Source organism: Phaseolus vulgaris, chromosome 1 (assembly GCF_000499845.2).
Source record: "Phaseolus vulgaris cultivar G19833 chromosome 1, P. vulgaris v2.0, whole genome shotgun sequence".
In the NCBI taxonomy this organism is placed as follows: Eukaryota; Viridiplantae; Streptophyta; class Magnoliopsida; order Fabales; family Fabaceae; genus Phaseolus; species Phaseolus vulgaris.
The window spans coordinates 47,878,237-47,896,341 of NC_023759.2; the positions used below are offsets into that span (position 1 = coordinate 47,878,237).

Here is an 18,105-nt window from a genome sequence, read left to right on the forward strand (position 1 = left end):
TTTTTTATGCTTTTCTCAAGTTAGTATGATGGTTGACAGAGTAGCTGAGGATTGTGGAATGCTATCCACACGAGTTTCTTAAGAAACACTTCAAAATTTCAACTCAATTACGTGGTCAATGTGATTGATAAGGTTTCAAGTTAGTTCACCATTTATTTTGTTTTAATCCATTTTACATCAGCATAATAAAATTAAGGAGAAATTAATACTTAGAGGCTCATGAATATTTCACAACTTCATATTGTAGCAAATCCGAACAGATGTTCTAAATATACGTGAAATACTGAAAATTGATGGAAAAGTCTATACACTAACAAGTTTCTTCCCAAGAATAATGTCATCTGTAGAGAAATCAGCCTCTTTCCGGAATGTTCCTCTGCCAAAGTCCAGATTATATGAGTCTGCAAGACCTCCTACAAGGTCAAATTCAGGTTCCCATCCAACTAATCTCTTTGCTTTCTCAATTGATGCAAAGAAATGCTGCACAATAAAGAAAATGAAACAACAAAATATCATTAGACTATATAATGATGTCAATTTTTTCTAATAAACTATACAAGTTACAGACACTTTTTTCCTCATTCTATCTGATTTGTGTTGTTGTTTCACCTGATCACGGAATGGAAATGACTTCTTTTTCCCAAAATCAAAATCTTTAGGGTTGTAGTGAACGAGCTCTGGCTCTGGGAATCCACCAGCCTGAAAAACGGCAAAACAAACAAAGGATATATTAGAAAAATATGTCTCAAATGTGATTCTTGACATTATAAAGGAATTTTTACAGTGCTCTCTGTTGGTCACCTTAAATATGACTATATGCATGGCATGAATAACTTACCTTCGCACATGCTTTTGCTAATCCATCAAATGTCACATATTTCTCTCCCGAGATGTTGAATACTTCCTTGCTGGCCTTGTCATTACCAAGAACCTGAACGAAAGCTCTTGCCAAATCCTGTCACATTTGAACCATATTTCAGCCAAAATCACAAAATGTCATAAACTTACAAACTTGTTAGCTATAGATTAGTCATATCTGTTAGTTCTAAATGCACTTTTTAAGATAGTATTAGAGACCCTCTTTAATTGTTGGTGTTGGAATTCTCCTGCTATTTGAGATATAACTAACAAGTTAGTTTCATTTACTGGGGACCATTTATTATAATCTTCAAAGGCATCCAAAGAAGGCATGCTGATATAAAACTCTTGTGGCAAAATGAATATGATCAGCTAAGAACAGTAACATAACGAATTCCATACCTTAACATGACCAAGTTGAGTTATTTGTATCCCTGAGCTAGGGATGGGAATTGGGCGACCAGCTTTCAATCTATGGAAGAACCACTCTTCAACAGGGTTGTAGTTCAAGGGTCCATATATGTAAACTGGCCTTATAGAAGTCCAATTAACATCCTTTGATTGTAGCAAACTTTCTGTCTCAAGCTTTCCCTTGTGCCTACTCTTAGGATCAACTGCATCAGTCTATCACAGGAAGCAGGGAGTTAAAAGAAAACTGAAATTAATTATACTGGAAAGTGAGAATTTTTTTATAAAGGACATTCGTGTGCTTAAAATAAATTTTAACAATGCACTCTTCCCTGCCCATATATAATTTTAATTAAGATATTGAAACGTAAGAGCTGCACAAGAAAGAAAAATCTTTCCCAAAGCACCATGTTAGTAATTTTGTGAATAAATAAATAAAATGGCAGCATAACTTGGAAAAACTAAATGATATGAATGATTAAAGGCACTAAAAAATTCCATCGTCATTACAAATTTCTGAAATTACAGGAAGATATACATGTTAAAACGTAACTGACCTCTGCATGAGGTAATAGGTCAGATTTGAGATAGACACCAGCGGAAGAACAGTAAATAAACCTGACAATGGTAAAATTATAAACAAAATGGAGATTAGAGGCATAGTACAAAATATTATCAGAGACATTTTCTCAGTATGCTATTTAAATTTTATAATTTAATTATTTGTGTAGCTATGATGTTTAACATCTGAGTATTTCATTTTTAAATGAAATATTTAATATAATCATTTTATTAAAAATCAATTGTTTGACTAATCTTACCCTTGCTACCATTGACTATTATTCCTCTTTGACTTTGGAAAAAAAGCCAATTCAATTTCACATTGATCTCAATCTGTATACCGAAAGTCTAAGCCATATATTCGTGGCAAATTCCTATTTATAGATATCAAAGCAAATGAAGAGCATGACATGACAGTTGATATAGCTTCTTCTAGATTTCAAGAACTATCTTGTGGAGCCAAGAATTGGAGAACTCCATAAATTATCCCTGTTACAAGTGATTTTCTATATTGAATGTGATATAATAAAAGAGAATAGTGTGATGATTCTCTTGAACTGCAATCAAATTTATTATTAAAATTTAATTGAATAGGTAACTCATTAATAAATTGAACAATGACTATCTGCTTTTATGGTATATGAAAGACAGATTAGGCAGCTTACTGTTCCAGATTAGGCAGAGCATCCAGTATGGGCTCAACTTCATCTGCCTCTCGTCCTGAAACATGCCGAAAATTTTATTTGAGTCTCATGAGAGAGATAAGTTATGAACCTAACGAGTAGAAGATATAATGAAACTGCAGGAAAACAATACGAACACAAGGTGTGAACAAGTAGGAATTTAAATACCATTTATGTCATATACAACTTCAAACCCCTCTGCTGAGAGACTGGATTTTACAAATTCAAAGTCCTTCCTGTCTCCTTTCAAATGCAAGATCTGGGAAATTAAAGATGCTACAAAATGTAAATGCTCAGGAATGACACACATTCTCATCATGCCTTACAAGAAGGTGAATTCAATATTTAATTTGCAATTAGATACCTTGGAAGAAAAATCAGCATAATCACTGTCTGATTCACCTGGCAATTGTTGAGTTACAGGCGTTTTACCTCTTGTAAATAAAGTCACCTGCCAAATTCATATGTTCTATCATCAAATATTCCTTGGAATGTAATTCTGAACTATATAAAATTACCAAAAATAGGTACAAAAGCTTTTCAAAGATATGATTCCTTAGAGGAAGGAAAAATCATTCCTCAAAACAAACACAGGCGTAGCAGAGTTAATGCTAAATGGGTAAGTCATACCTGGTGACCCTCTTTGACAAGGAGCCTAGACAAAAACACTCCAATAAACCTGGTGCCTCCCATGATGAGGATTTTCTTGGTGCTTGATGCGGAGACATAGAAAGACCCTTTTGGCTGCCATAATTTTCTCTTCAACTGTACCCAAAATAAACATGCTGGAAGTTAGGGAGGAGTATATGTGCTTTATTTATCACTTGGATGCATAAATTCTTCAAGATATTAACTCAAAAGTTTGTGGAAAACATTAACTAAATTCAACTCAACAGGACAAATACAGGAACTGTGCAACTGAGATCACCTAGTATTAGTAACATATAAACAAACATACAATACAATAATACAATGCTGTTCACCATCTACTGCTAAATGCACACACAGCAATTAGTGTAGAAACACCAAAGGATTGAACATGGAATTAAAGGAGACAGGTATTGGATGAAATGATATTGGTGATGAGATAGAGATTAGAGAGATGAGGACCTGAAGTTGAGTAGGAAGTCTGGTTCCACTGAAGTCAGAAAGAGAGGAGGCCAAGGGAGAGAAAGATAGTTGGTTCTGTTGGAGTGCCACCAGTCTTGCCATGCTTCTCTCCACACAGGGTTGCTATGTGTGTGTGTAGAGAGTGTAGTAGAAAGAGTATGGTAATGATATGGGGCTGAAATTTGAAGTGGTTTTCCTTTCCCTCACCCAACTAACTAACTCCCCACCTCTTCTTTGCTTATGATAAGACAACGACCCTACTCCATCTGCATCCACAGCCCCTCGTTCCCCTCCCTCTTTCACATTCATTCATTTTTTTTCTCTCAAACCATATAAAATCTTAATCCATTTATTCATTACAAGATAAAGTTGCAGCAATTATACCATTGTTCACCGTTTTTTTTCACGAAAGTAGTATAATTTTGGATAATTTTTTTTACGAAAATAGATAAATCGTATATTGTCCGGAGAACTTTAGAGTAGAAGTTGTATCCATATATTTTACTTTAGCCTGAGAAAGATTTTATGTGTAAGTCGTACTTCATCAATTTAACAGATGTTTCACAACTTTGATTAAAAATTTGAAATTTAAGTTTCATTGAGGTCGAATATGATCTATATGAACTGAAATTTTACTGGTTATGTACAAGATGATATATGACTAATTCATTTTTGTAAAATAAGTTTTTTTTAATCCAAAATCGTAATTTAAAAAAAAAATACACTAGTTTCGTGGGAAAAAAAAATTGCTCACCTCTTCAAATGTGACGTGAATGTACCTAGACATATCTGTGTTGTTCCTATGCAAGAAAAATCCTCTTTGAGATTCCAAGCTAAGAAGGACAATATAAATACATGATGAATTACACCAATAGCATTCATGTGCTAGAAAGTGAAAAAAAATGCAATTGCTTCCTGCACCATATCACTGCACCCAATTCCAATAGAAAAGACGAAAATATTTTTAATGCATTATTTTTTGTAGTACAGGATTTTTTATCCGAAATGCGCTTTTGATTTTTTTTCTGGATTTTTATGTCTGGTAAACAAAAAACTTTTCCTAATCTACTTTTTCGGAATGTATTATTTTCAATTCCAGATTTTCATATCTGGAATAAAAGATATTTTCGAAATTTTAAAAATATGTTGGGTGCAGGTTAAAAAAAACTAGATATATGTGGATGGGCCCGACCCATAAGAATTGGGCTAGACATGTGTGGCCCAATACACCCTTTTATAGAATAAGTATATTTAGAAACATGTATACGAATATCATCTGTTAGTTATGGCGCACTCTTTCAGAAGTTCTTAATGCGTTGTTATTGTTCATAAATCTTTCCAAAGCTTGATCTCAGTGACAACTATGGATCTTGGGCAGGTATGTGAAGTTTCAATCAATTCTGTAGTTCTCTGCATTTCATTTTATTAGGATAATTGCATACGATCTGGTTTCTTTGTTTCAATTTCATTTTTCATTTCGCCCCTTCTTTGTTGAGAGACATTTTTAATTTTTCTCTTTTACGTTGAAGAATACCCCTAAATTAGCACATGTCTTAGAATTCTTTATATACATTTCCACATTTTTTGTTTATAAATTCAACTCAAGTTCTTTGTCTGGCCTTTGATTTGGTTGGAATGATTGTATTATCGTTCTCTTTTCTATGATAGTTAATTAATCACATTGTACTCTGCGTGCAGCCTGTGGAGGAAAACTACGCAAATCCAAACACTTGCTTCTTTCATGTTCTCTTCAAGGTTCACTTTCTTTAATGTATTTGCACTGTTTCGACATTTTATTCGCCAATGGCAATTGGTAGTTCTGAAAAGTGTAATGATTTTCACTTTTTGTGTCTGGCAGGCTGCGGCTTTGGCATTTTACATTCTCTCTGCCCTCTTTATTGATAACTTTGTCATCATTTTTGTGGTTACTGTCCTTCTAGCCGCTCTTGATTTTTGGGTAGTCAAGAATGTGAGCGGGAGAATTTTAGTTGGTTTACGGTGGTGGAATGAAATAAATGATCTCGGTGAGAGTGTTTGGAAATTTGAGTGTCTTGATCATGAGGTGCGAATTGCTTGTTTTACTCAGTTGCAACTTGCATGTTGTTATCTTATTTTTTTAAATAATATCTCTCTATGACTCTATCTATCTATAATGTCTCAGCTGAGTTGGATAAGATTTCCATCCGAATGCTATGGAGATATGTTACGTATTTTGTTTGTTTTTTCTCCAGTCATTGGCCCGGATCAACAAGAAAGATTCATGGCTTTTCTGGTGGACACTTTACCTAGCAGTAAGAAAACATCAATTGATTAAAGCTTGTGTGGCATTCCTGTTTTTCATATATCCTTTAGATGGTTCATGTGTTGTTTTGATATCAATACTGAATAAGGATTAGTGTTCTAAATAGAGTGACCGATTCTCTTAAATGTTGGATCTGAATGGAAAATATAATTGACATTTGGGTTTTGCCACTGCTTACATTTTGTTTTTTTATCACCCCTCATTCAACAACTTTGTTAACCAGTACATCATTTTCTTGTGTATTCCTCTACAGGCAGTTGCATGGACTATGATGGCAATATTCTCACTCATAAGGCTGCAAGCTGATTACCTCCTAGTTGTTGGAGTTTGTTTGACCCTCAGTGTTGCAAATATTGTTGGTTTTACCAAATGCCAAAAAGGTATGCTAATTTGTGTATGTTCTTACTATTGTATCTTATATTTCCAATAATATTTATTGGTTTAAGGTGGGATCAATTGCTGGAAATAATGAGATATTTTCAGTTCCAAGCGAATACTTGTTCACTCCAATTTACCTCCATTCTTCCAGCATAAATTAATTCATTATACTATTAACATATAAATAATGTCATCTTCAAGAGTTGAAATCGGGACATATTATCTGATAGCACCTGTTTCTCTTGTGGGGATTCTATGAAAACATGTTTAGAATTCATTGTTTATAGTCAAATGGCAGTTTATGAATTTTCCTATAATTTTCTAGATTGGCGTGACTGGCACTATTTGGCTTCAACGTTATTTCTCTTCTTTTGTCATAATTTCTTGCCGTTGGGTCACATGATAAGTACTTTCTGTATGTAAACATTCACGAAAATCCAATAAAGTTAATTTAGTTTCTAGATTGAAAAAACCGTAGGAAAGTTTAGATTCAATCCTTATCATTGTCAATTTGTCAAGGTAAAAAAATTCAAGATTTTTATGCTAAAAGTATCATTCATGAGCAAATAAGATGAATGCCAGTTCATATTAGTATCCATTAAAATAAATAAGTTCTTGCGGTTGGGTCACGATATTTGGGTCAAAGGTTATAGATGCCACTACTATGTAGGATTTTATGATTGTTAATAACTTTTAAATTGCATTCTTTGTATATTTTGCTTGAAATTACTACCTATTCAGTGGACTGTTTGGATTAACAGGTATTAGATAATTAGGATGCTCTCAGTCTATAAGAAATTCTTGTCTTGTCATCGTTAAGATAGTAGAAATGGTTGTACACTTGTACTGGCAATGGTTAAATAAAAAGGAAAAATTATTTTGGCATGAAAACGGAAAACAAAAGGAATAACACTTTGTAAATTGTAATAATATATCGCATTATTTTTTTGTGGGGATGAACTTTAGGTTCTGTATTTTAACTGTTGCATCAATGTTTTCTGCATTGCATGCCACGAAAATATATTTCATTTTAATTGATGTGGTCCTGTGAATATGCATGATACATATACGCCTTGTGAGTTCCTCTAAGCCTAGTTTCTTCTCACATCGTGAGACTGGTAGTTCTACCTGTGTCTCCCTTTCTTCTCTGAATTTAAATCAACTGTCCAGAATTCATGTCCTCTACCTTGTCCTCCCAATAGAACAATGACACTTAGTTAAATGAAAGAGTACATTCTCTTTCATGTTTGTCTGAGGTATCATTTTTCTATCAAGGGAACAAAAAAGAGGGCAGACAAATGAGACAGATGGTTCTTCCTAAGTGGAAGGATTTCTTTCTACACAATGTTCCTTTTTGTTTGGCAATACTTTATATTAAGGATGAAAAAAAAATCCAAATTACAAAATCCAATCCATAGATACAAATCCATATTAGTTTTAATTCATTTAAATAGATTTATCTCAAATCCAAATCCATATTTTTGGATTTTAAATCCAATCCATTTAATTGGATATGGATTAAATATGGTTGGATACATTTTTGGATTATCCAAATTGCATTTTGGGTTGGATTTTGACTTGGCCCGATCCAGGTTGAGCCAAAACAATTCGGGTCAAGGTTGAGCAAAGTCGGCCCAAGTCCACGTCAAGCCGAGTCGTTCGGGCCCAATTCGAATCGAGTCGGTATGGGCTAAAGTCGACCAAGTCGTTCTGAACCAAAGTCGAGCCGAGTCAACCTTGGGCCAAGTTGAGCTGAGTGGCCGATATTGAGTCGACTTGAGTCGAAGTTGGCCCAGGCCAATGTCTACTCGAGTTGGCCCAGGCCAAGTTGGCCCAGGCCGATATTGAGCCGAGCAAGCTTGGGACGATGTCGAACCGAGAATGCCCGACCAATGTCGAGCAAAGCAGGCCTGAACCGATGTCGAGTCGTCCAGGCCGAGGCTGATTTCGAGCTGAGCAGGCAAATGCTGATAGAGCCGAGCGGGCTCAGGCTGATATCGAGTCGATCGGGCCCTGGTCGAAGTCGAGTCGTATGGGCCCGAGTCGATGTCGAGTCGAGCGGGCCCGGGCTGATATTGAGTCGATCGGGCCCGGGTCGAAGTCGAGTCCTACGGGCCTGGGCCGAAGTCAAGTCCTACGGGCCTGGGCCGATGTCGAGTCGTAATGGCCTGGGCCGATGTTGAGTCGTACGGGCCCGACCCGATGTTGAGTTGTACGGGTTCGAGAAGATCTAGAGTCTTACGGGACCGGGCCAATCTCGAGTCTTACAGGGCCGAGCCGATCTAGAGTCGTACAGGCCCGAACCGATGTCAAGTCATACGGGCCTAGGCCGATGTCGAGTCGTTCGGGCCTGGGCCGATGTCGAGTCGTACGGGCCCGAATCGATATCGAGTCGTACGGGCTTGAGACAATCTCGAGTCGTACGGGGCCGAGTCGATGTCGAGTCGTATGGGCCCAGACCGATCTCGAGTTGTACGGGCTTGAGACAATCTCGAGTCGTACGGGGCCTGGACGGATCTTGAGTCGTACGAGCCCGGGCCGATCTCAAGTTGTACGCGCCCGGGCCGATGTCGAGTCGTACGGGCCCGAATCGATGTCGAGTCAGACAGGCCGATGTTGAGCCGTATGGGCCCGAATCGATATCGAGTCGTACGGGCTCGGGCCAATCTAGAGTCGTACGAGCTCGGGTCGATCTCAAGTCGTACGAGTTCAGGCCGATGTCGAGTCTGACGGGCCTGGGTCGATGTCTAGTCGAATGGGCCCAGGCCGATTTCGAGTTGTATGAGCCCCGACCGATGTCGAGTCGTACGAGCCCGGGCCTGATGTCTTGCTCTCTGGGCTCGGGCCGATGTCAAGCCATACGGGCCTGGGTTGATGTCTAGCCGTCTGAGCTCGGGCCGATGTCGAGTCGTACGAGCTCGGGCCGATATCGAGTCGTACGGGCTCGGGCTGATGTCGAGTCGTACGGGCTTGGGTCGATGTTTAGCTGTCTGGGCTCGGGCCGATGTTAAGTCGTACGAGCCCGGGCCGATAGCGAGTGTACGGGCTCGGGTTGATGTCTAGTCGTATGGGCCCGAGTCGATGTTGAGTCGTACGGGCCCGAGTCGTACGGGCCCTGGCTGATGTCGAGTTGTCTGGTCCCGGGTCATCGTCTGGGCTCGGGTCGATGTCGAGTCCTTTGGGCCTGGGCCGATGTCGAGTCGTATTGGCCTGGGCTGATGTCGAGTTGTACGAGCCTGGGCAAGTGTCAAGTCGTACAAGCCCAGTCCGATATTGAGTCGTACGGGCCCGGGCCGATGTCGAGTCGTACGAGCCCGGGCCGATGTCGAGTCGTACGAGCCTGGGCCGATGTCGAGTCGTACGAGCTCGGGTCGATGTCGAGTCGTACGAGTCCGGGCCGATGTCGAGTCGTACGAGCCCGGGCCGATGTCGAGTCGTACGGGCCTGAGCCTAAACATTGGTACGGGTCCGGGCTGATGTCGAGTTGTCCGTTCCTGGGCCAATGTTGAGTCGAGAGGGCCCGGTCAATGTCGTGTCGTATGGGCCCGGGCCGATGTCGAGTCGTTCGGGCCCGGGCCGATGTCGAGTCGTTCGAGCCCGGGCCGATGTCGAGTCGTCCAGGCCCGGGTCGATGTCGAGTCGTCCAGGCTCGGGCCGATGTCGTGTCGTTCGGGCTCGGGCCGATGTCGTGTTGTTCGAGACCGAGCCGATGTCGAGTCGTCCGGGCTTAGGATGTCGAGTGGTCCGGATCCGGGTCGATGTTGAGCCGAGTTGGTCCGTATCAGTCTGCTTCCAAGTTGAGTCGGAGTAGGCTCAGTTCGAGCCAAGTTAGTCTGTGTCCATATCAAAATGGATTTAATGTATTTCCCAAAATGAATTTAATATAATTAAGAAAGTGGATTTAATCTAGATTTAATCCACTTAAGAAAAATCCAATTAAATTTATAGTTAAAAATGGATATGGATTTTAATTCTAAATAGATTGGATTTTGCATGACCACCCTACTTTATATTTATTAAACGGAGAAACATTTTGCAATGGATAATACTACTTAGTTATTTTCAGATGCTAAGAAGCGGATTCAACAATTTGCCTCCCAAACAATTGCCTCACGGTTCACATCTACATTACAGTCAGCATTCAGTGTTGTCTGAGGAATCTTTTAGCCCTACATCAGCTGCAGAAGAAAACTCTGCAAAGGAAATTCTTATCTCAAAACCGCCTATGATGACTTGAGGATGGCTTTATATAGAATGTAGGGATTTCAACTCCCTCCCTGTTCTCCAAGGAAAAGTATAGACTACTGAAAGTAAAGACTCAAAGAGGAGAGGTTGCCCTCGCCCGGTCCTGCAATCAGCTAGATGACTCAGTGGGTAGACTATTAGGTAAATTGTATTGCGTATGAGCCAGCACATGCAAAATTTTGTACCTTCCAATGTAACGGCTATGACTATTATTCTCAAATCACATGCTAAATAATTACTTTTTTCATGTGTTAATCATATGCTTTTTCTTTATTGTTTTTGCATTCGTGGTTTTAGAATCATGTTTCCTATTACTCTGTTTCTGTATCCATTCTACCATTTTTGTTATAAAAGCTATGATCTGCTAAGCATTATTATGATGACATCTCAATTAAGCCCATACTCGCGTGAACAAGAAATACAAAACAAACCTAAAAACAGTAAATCAGCCCTATATCTAAAAAAGAGCATATTTAATGAAATCCAAACAAACATGTTTACGAACCACCTCATATACAGAGAATCAACTCAAATACTTCTCCATTTTTTTTACGAAATCTCTTATTTGACAACTTAAACGTAACTCGGAATCAACATAAACTATATGGTAAATTCAGGGTGTGCGGAGTTCAAAGCATATAGTTTTCCTTTATGTGCATAACCAATATTTGGAGAGAGTTTCTTAAATCTAATTCGGACAAACTATTAATTTCTTTTTCCGCGCATGATTTGGTTGCCTTATTGCTCCCCAATTGAAAAAATTGTAAGATTACTTCCTGTGGTGTTTAGAGTGTAAGATGTTCCTTTCCACGAACAAACATCAATTCTTAATAAATTTTAATAGAAACAAATACATAAATTAATTCCTATACCTTTTTAATAAAAAAAGTATAAATTGCGGCTAATTTTTGTTGAGATTATTTTGGGCACACATCTTAATTATGCTTAGCGACTTTAATTAGCTAATAACGAGTTAATAACACAGTATTTACAATGTAGTTTACTTAACTTTTTGTGTTTTTATTATGTAATATAATATAAATAAACTGATAAGACAATATAAATATTTTTATATTATTATTGAATTATAAACTGTCATGTAAGTTAAAAAAATACGGATTTTTATTATAATTATTTTTAAATTACATGTACTGTAAATTTTAATTAGCTAATATTGTAATTACTTTTTACACAAGCTGTCTCTGGGAAAATTACTCTTTTTTTTGTTATGTGTCTGTGTATACACGATGGTTGTGTTTATTAATTAATGGACATATTTTTTTTATCACTTGAAATTGAAGAATTGATTTTAGTTGAGAAATGTTAAGGATGGGCAATGATGAGTGGTGTGTCAACTGAAGGACGAGGAAACTAACGTAGCTTGTATTGACCTTTGTGAATTGATGGAAACTCCCTTCATCACAAACTTTCCCTTTCCCAAACCTTATTAACTTTTCGATTCAATTATTGCAATCATCACTATCTCCCTTCCTTCCTTCCTTTCTTTCTCCGCTTTGATTTTGAGCCAGAAAGAGAAATGTTGCAGTGCATATTTCTTCTGTCTGATTCTGGGTAAGATTCACGCATTCCCTTACTCTCTCTACGATTTTCTAAACAAGTTAATTCCAGTTTTCTCAATTTCCGATTTCGAATTTAAATTTGTACTTTAATTTGATGACTCTGATAATTGGATTCCTTAGAGAGGTAATGCTAGAGAAACAGCTTAGTGGGCACCGCGTAGATCGCTCAATATGTGCCTGGTTCTGGGACCAAGCCATTTCTCAACCTGATTCTTTCAAGGTTTTCATTTTCATTCCTAAATATTTCATTTTTCTTTACCTTTTACTTTTATTTACCTTCTCTTATCTTCTCTGTATAGCAACAACCAGTTATTGCTTCCCCCACGCATTATCTATTCCAAGTTTTTCGTGAGGGAATCACTTTTTTGGCCTGCACTCAAGTCGAAATGCCCCCATTGATGGCCACTGAGGTATGTATCTTCCCAGTTATTTGCAACTCATGCGCCAATGCGCCAATGCGGCTGTATTTGTTTTTTTTAACCATCTGATTTTTAGTTCCTTTGTAGGGTGGCTGATGTTCTCAGTGAATATCTTGGGGGATTGAATGAAGACTTGATCAAAGACAACTTTGTCATTGTGTATGAGGTATTAACAGTTGCCAATGTGGTGTTTTGCATTTTACCCCTATCGATTTGTTGTTAAGATGTAAAGTTGTTATGTTATTGTAGCTTTTGGATGAGATGATAGACAATGGCTTCCCGCTAACTACTGAACCTAACATCCTGCGAGAGATGATAGCCCCACCTAATATTGTTAGCAAAGTTTTGAGTGTTGTAACTGGCAGCAGCTCCAATGTGAGTGACACCCTCCCAGGTGCTACTGCATCTCTTGTTCCCTGGAGAACAGCGGACACAAAGTATGCCAACAATGAAATTTATGTAGATCTTGTTGAAGAAATGGATGCAACAATAAACAGGTCCGTCTTCTCGAATTGTTGTCTTTCACTTCCAAACAGAGATAATTTTTATTGGTGTTTTGATATTTTTTTAATTATGGTGTTATTTGTTAGTTATCTTGGCTAAACTTAGAATGTTAAAAATTTCAAATTGAATCTTTTTGGGTAGGTCCCTTTGGACATTGTTTTACATAGGAAACTTTGAATCCGAGACCGGAAGCAGAAGAAACTATGTGTTGTACTTGCTTGCCTTCACAAGAAAAAAATATCACTATAATACATTAACAGTGAAAGCTTATTTGTGGGATATGTTACTGTATAACTTCTGAAACTGTAGTCCTTAATCGAGGCAAATGATGTGTGATCCATATAGTCAATCAATCTCACTTAGTGAGATAAGGCTTTTGTTTTCGTTGTTAGGTCACTGTACAACTTAGTAGTGTAGTTTTCCTTTTCTTCCCTCGTCTGCTTTGACACACTCAATCTTCTTTTAGTGGATTGAAGTTCATTGTTTCACTCCTTATCTTGCAAACTGAATATTCCTTGAAATAGTACAATGACATAATGATTAAGCAATTGGGCAGGTAGCTCTGCAAAGCTTTAAGTCTTGTGTATATACACACCTATGCACATAACATCACATTTCCAATAAACACATTTGAGGCAGAGATGCCAGTTCAATTTCAAATCATTCAAGTATGGGTCATTCATTATGTTTAATAGATAACTAGGAATGTTTAATCATTCAAGTATGGGTCATTCATTATGTTTAATAATCAAAAGATGGTGGCGACAGAAACTCCTACACTTTTTTATATTAACATGGCTTCCGTTTCTGGCAATGAGTTGAAGAACAGTGATCTTTGGATTCTTCTTTCATTTCTTTTATCCCTTTCCATTTTCATCCATAGCCTTTCGCAAGCTTAACAAGATATTTCTGATTATTGGACGCTTTTGTGGAACGTCATATGGCTAGGGCTGAATTTTCAATGATCGTCTTCATACTCCTCCTTAGTAGTTAGTATCTTATGCACTGTTCCTTCAGCTTCTGTTATACTCGTTGCTAAAGTTCTGTTGGTTCAGGGATGGAGGTCTGGTGAAATGTGAGATCAGTGGTGAGGTTCAAGTGAATTCCCATATCACGGGTCTTCCTGATTTGACTCTTTCATTTTCAAATCCTTCAATCCTTGATGATGTGAGATTCCATCCCTGTGTCAGATATCGGCCCTGGGAATCCCATCAATTTCTTTCATTCGTGCCTCCTGATGGGCAGTTTAAGCTCATGAGTTACAGGTATGGTCTCCAGCTTTTTATTGATGTCTGAATTGGGATTTGAAACCTTCATTTGAGAAGTCGGTATGAATAACGATATAATTATGAATGTGAAATTTCATTCAATGGTATCCCCGAATTTCTATTTATCTAAAAGTTTGCACATGTCACCTTTGTTTTCAGAGTTAGAAAATTGAAGAACACCCCAATATATGTAAATCCACAGTTGACTTCAGACGGTGGAACATGCCGTCTTAGTGTATTGGTTGGAATAAGAAATGATCCTGGAAAGACAATTGATTCCGTTACTGTCCAATTTCAGCTTCCTTCTTGTATCTTATCAGCTGATCTGACTTCAAATTATGGAATAGTGAACATACTGTCTGACAAGGTACATACAAGCAACAATCTTTCTTTTGTTATCTATTGTAGAAAAGCAGGAAGTCAAAATAGTCAGATATAACTTCTTCGTCCTTCGTTCTTTGTTTCTACAGACATGCTCTTGGTCCATTGGTCGGATCCCAAAGGATAAAGCCCCTTCAATGTCAGGAACATTGGTGCTGGAGACTGGATTGGAGCGCCTTCACGTCTTTCCCACATTTCAAGTGGGTTTTAGGATTATGGGTGTTGCCCTCTCTGGTCTGCAAATAGATAAACTGGATCTGAAGACTGTACCCTACCGTTTTTATAAAGGTTTTCGAGCTCTTACTCGGGCAGGAGAATTTGATGTGAGGTCATAATTGTGTATTTACCATTGAGTGATCCAAGACTTGTAATGATTCTGGACATGAAATTTTGTTCATTTACTCGGCCGGTTTCATTTTGTAAAGAGTTGGATAGTGTTCTCTTCTGGTTTCAAATTATTTTATTAGTGGATTTATCGCGTAGGTTTATGAGAAAATCTTGCGACTTGTATCACGAATCTATTTCTCGCGTTGAAGATTGGCATCATTGACAATGAATTTTGTCGTTTAAGATCTTAGATGAATGAGTGTTCCCCTCTGTTTTATTTTATCCAGCAATTTACTTTGGATTTTGGATAAATTTTAGATATGAAGCACTATCATTCGAGTATCTTAATACAAAATGGAATTTATGGCATAGAAAAATTTCACTTCCATGTGGGTGAAAGATCAGATGAAGAAGTACTGTTAAACACAATGTAATTGTTTGTTGCATGTAAGAACTTGAGTAATGGAGAAAAGTTGAACAAACATTATCATCGTATGCCAATCTTATGATATGAACTTATCCTAATTACGCTCTAAGCTTGGTCATTAGATTTTCTTATTTTACTTAAACGAAAGCTTAATCTGGTTTTCTTCCGCTTATCCAACTATATATAGATTTTGTATTATTGATATAATAATCAAGTCACTTCATCAACCACAAATAAAGAAAATTAAGTCACTTCCGGCACAACAGTGGTTTAACATTCTTATTTTAGATGTGGCTTAAAATTTGGAGACAATTTTTATTTAGTCTGATGGTTTGAAGAATTGAGATATACCACAATAGCTCATAAGAACAGTTAAAAGTCATCTTCACAGGCAGACTTACATAGATATGATAAGAGTGTAACAAAGCAATCAATAGAGTCAAAATTATGGCAAAAAAATGATAAGAGAAAAATCATCTTTAGAATAGAGAAGAAATATAAAAAAAAATAAGAATATATTTCAAGAACAAACAACATCTTTATGTATCCAACATTCTAGTTCTAACCGGCAATCTTGTTCACTCGAAACGAATCCATGACTCTACGAAGATCACTTTCCTCCTCTGCAAACACATTTTCTGGCACCTGCAATCTCAACTCATACAGTTGGTTGTTTTCAACCCCAAGAACAGATAGGTACCTCCGATTCCATTCCAGACGAGTCACCCGGTCTTGTGGCATAACAGCAAGTTCGTTGTTGTTCGCATATGACTTTATGTTTACCTAGCAACATAAAGACAATAAATTCAATTATGTAATTTTCCAATCAGGAGTGAGAAGGCATGTGATTTATGAACGCCTTCAAGATGCATTACTTACTCCGTGTGATTTTATTACCAATTTCTTATGCACTTCATTTATAATTGTATCAACTAGTTTTATCTGGCAATACATGTTATGATCATCATTGTGAGGTGTGTTGTGACGAAAGAAAAACTCATGCAACTGATTATTTGAATGTAATTGTTAACCAACCTCAACTTCATAGTATAACTTGCCATCATCAGCTACTCTTGAAGAAGTTGAAAGAATATTTGATTCACGTCTAACACCGAGTCTAGTAGACATAAACTCAGTCAGACACTGTTTGAGAACTTTCTTTCCAGCTTCTTGGGGTGGACCCAAGTCTTCAACACTCTTGTATTGGGAGGATGAAGGTGAAGAAATTTCAAGAGAGAGATTTTCATCAAGAACATAAGGGTCCCTGAAGAATATGTCAGCCCCAGCACCACGGACTTGAATCCAACTCCCTGGGTACTGGAATGAATAACCATCAAATGCATCTATGTATTCGCGGAACACAGGAGATTGTTGAGCCAGTGCTACACCGACCTCTGAGAGAATGTAGGTTGATAAGATCAATGACACTGCTTTCCTTCTTGGAACTGCAAAACCTTTAGCCTGATTATATATTAGCAGAGATAAAATCAAAGCCAAGTTGTAGATGGACCATGCCAAGATAGTAAAGAAGAAAACGTTCACCCAGGTTGGACTAAGATTCTAATATCTGGTCTACACCCTTTCTATGGATATAGCAGACAAAATTACCACACAGAGTTACTATTATTAGCGCCTCTCCCATTTGCACTCATTAACTAAATACGAATCTACTCTCCCTCTCTCTACCCCGTTTCCTTTCCATTTCACTGGCAGATTAACAGCATCGTCTGTATTGTTGGCCATTCATTGTTTTGTTGTAAAGACCAGAGATTCAAGAAACTTTGGACCCATTTGGTCTATGAAAATATTTTATGCTTTCACTTTTATTTACAAACATGTCATGTCAGTGTTTTCACTATGTTTCCTATTTATGTGCACTACTTCTACAAACTCTTGCAATCAAAGAACAAAGCAAAAAAGATAGTGTTTTATAATTAAAAACAGAAAACGAAAAACATAAAACAATATTTCGCACTAGACAAGCCCTTTGCTTCTCTTTCCATAACAAACACAATACCAAACACAAATTGATTAGAATATCGCCTGAAACAATAGTGAACTCCACTAACTAGTTAAATTTGTAAACGGGAAATTGCAACAAATGCTGACAAAAGTATCAACTGAAGTAGAAAGCTTAGAAATAAAAATAAGTCATAAACCATCTCTTTCTTTCCTCTGGCATTTGCTACCGCGATACTCAAGTTAGATACCAAGCCACGAAATCAAACAACAAAATACCCGAATTACCCAGGACTTTTTATTTTATCTAGTTTATGTTTAATTTACGTGGTCAAATTCCAAAGCATTCCACTATCAGATGCTACAATGAGTAAGTGATTATCAATTAAGACAAGGAGAGAAAAAACACATAGAGGCGAAGGACATGACCTTAAAGTATGAAACTTTAGTGGAATTGGATAGAATTACCGATTGGGTTGTGGGAGAAAAGGAGGAGCGAGGGGAATGGAAGGAGTGGATGTGAGTGGGCAGTTGAAACGGCGTCGTTTGGGTAAAGGGTCGTGGCAGAAAACTCTGCATTATAATTGCATTAGCCATTGCCAAGACGTGAGAAGAAAAGGAAGAGAAGAAGAGATCACAAACACCAAGTGGACACCAACTGTAACACCACACCACACTTTTATCCTATTGTTAGA

The 18,105-nt window shown here is 37.7% G+C and overlaps 4 protein-coding genes across 4 annotated transcripts; 2 read left to right on the forward strand and 2 right to left on the reverse strand.

The window, feature by feature from the left end:
• Window positions 1–191: 191 nt before the first annotated feature.
• LOC137814896 (chloroplast stem-loop binding protein of 41 kDa b, chloroplastic) lies at window positions 192–4,442 on the reverse strand. Its single transcript, XM_068617833.1, has 10 exons — window positions 3,621–4,442; window positions 3,141–3,275; window positions 2,875–2,961; window positions 2,679–2,769; window positions 2,493–2,547; window positions 1,824–1,884; window positions 1,261–1,482; window positions 839–955; window positions 610–699; window positions 192–480 (listed from the first exon to the last, which is right to left on the reverse strand). Exons 1-10 carry the CDS (start codon window positions 3,720–3,722, stop codon window positions 304–306), a joined length of 1,137 nt encoding a protein of 378 aa, XP_068473934.1. The 5' UTR covers window positions 3,723–4,442; the 3' UTR covers window positions 192–303.
• Window positions 4,443–4,887: 445 nt separating this feature from the next.
• On the forward strand, window positions 4,888–10,800 carry LOC137814897 (Golgi apparatus membrane protein-like protein ECHIDNA). The gene is made up of 6 exons (XM_068617834.1): window positions 4,888–4,998; window positions 5,319–5,375; window positions 5,479–5,682; window positions 5,852–5,911; window positions 6,176–6,302; window positions 10,367–10,800. The coding sequence occupies exons 1-6, from the start codon at window positions 4,984–4,986 to the stop codon at window positions 10,453–10,455; spliced, it is 552 nt and encodes a 183-aa protein (XP_068473935.1). The 5' UTR covers window positions 4,888–4,983; the 3' UTR covers window positions 10,456–10,800.
• Window positions 10,801–11,811: 1,011 nt separating this feature from the next.
• On the forward strand, window positions 11,812–15,274 carry LOC137814898 (AP-3 complex subunit mu-like). Its single transcript, XM_068617835.1, has 8 exons — window positions 11,812–12,117; window positions 12,246–12,345; window positions 12,425–12,535; window positions 12,621–12,710; window positions 12,794–13,041; window positions 14,104–14,313; window positions 14,476–14,683; window positions 14,787–15,274. Exons 1-8 carry the CDS (start codon window positions 12,083–12,085, stop codon window positions 15,030–15,032), a joined length of 1,248 nt encoding a protein of 415 aa, XP_068473936.1. The 5' UTR covers window positions 11,812–12,082; the 3' UTR covers window positions 15,033–15,274.
• Window positions 15,275–15,823: 549 nt separating this feature from the next.
• On the reverse strand, window positions 15,824–18,105 carry LOC137814899 (psbP domain-containing protein 1, chloroplastic). Its single transcript, XM_068617836.1, has 3 exons — window positions 17,879–18,105; window positions 16,487–16,912; window positions 15,824–16,234 (listed from the first exon to the last, which is right to left on the reverse strand). Exons 1-3 carry the CDS (start codon window positions 18,005–18,007, stop codon window positions 16,013–16,015), a joined length of 777 nt encoding a protein of 258 aa, XP_068473937.1. The 5' UTR covers window positions 18,008–18,105; the 3' UTR covers window positions 15,824–16,012.

Excerpts from the sequence above, each read along its gene's own strand:
- LOC137814896 (XM_068617833.1), bottom strand. The coding sequence starts at position 3,722 with ATGGCAAGACTGGTGGCACTCCAACAGAACCAACTATCTTTCTCTCCC. Across the intron at positions 3,276-3,620 it reads GACTTCCTACTCAACTTCAG|TTGAAGAGAAAATTATGGCA; the intron begins GTCCTCATCTCT and ends TTTTGGGTACAG. Across the intron at positions 2,770-2,874 it reads ATGCTGATTTTTCTTCCAAG|ATCTTGCATTTGAAAGGAGA; the intron begins GTATCTAATTGC and ends TTAATTTCCCAG.
- LOC137814897 (XM_068617834.1), top strand. Across the intron at positions 5,376-5,478 it reads TCTTTCATGTTCTCTTCAAG|GCTGCGGCTTTGGCATTTTA; the intron begins GTTCACTTTCTT and ends TGTGTCTGGCAG. Across the intron at positions 5,912-6,175 it reads GGTGGACACTTTACCTAGCA|GCAGTTGCATGGACTATGAT; the intron begins GTAAGAAAACAT and ends ATTCCTCTACAG.
- LOC137814898 (XM_068617835.1), top strand. The coding sequence starts at position 12,083 with ATGTTGCAGTGCATATTTCTTCTGTCTGATTCTGG. Across the intron at positions 12,118-12,245 it reads TTTCTTCTGTCTGATTCTGG|AGAGGTAATGCTAGAGAAAC; the intron begins GTAAGATTCACG and ends TGGATTCCTTAG. Across the intron at positions 12,346-12,424 it reads CTCAACCTGATTCTTTCAAG|CAACAACCAGTTATTGCTTC; the intron begins GTTTTCATTTTC and ends TTCTCTGTATAG.
- LOC137814899 (XM_068617836.1), bottom strand. The coding sequence starts at position 18,007 with ATGGCTAATGCAATTATAATGCAGAGTTTTCTGCCACGACCCTTTACC. Across the intron at positions 16,913-17,878 it reads TTTCTCCCACAACCCAATCG|GCTAAAGGTTTTGCAGTTCC; the intron begins GTAATTCTATCC and ends ATATATAATCAG. Across the intron at positions 16,235-16,486 it reads AGTTATACTATGAAGTTGAG|GTAAACATAAAGTCATATGC; the intron begins GTTGGTTAACAA and ends TTATGTTGCTAG.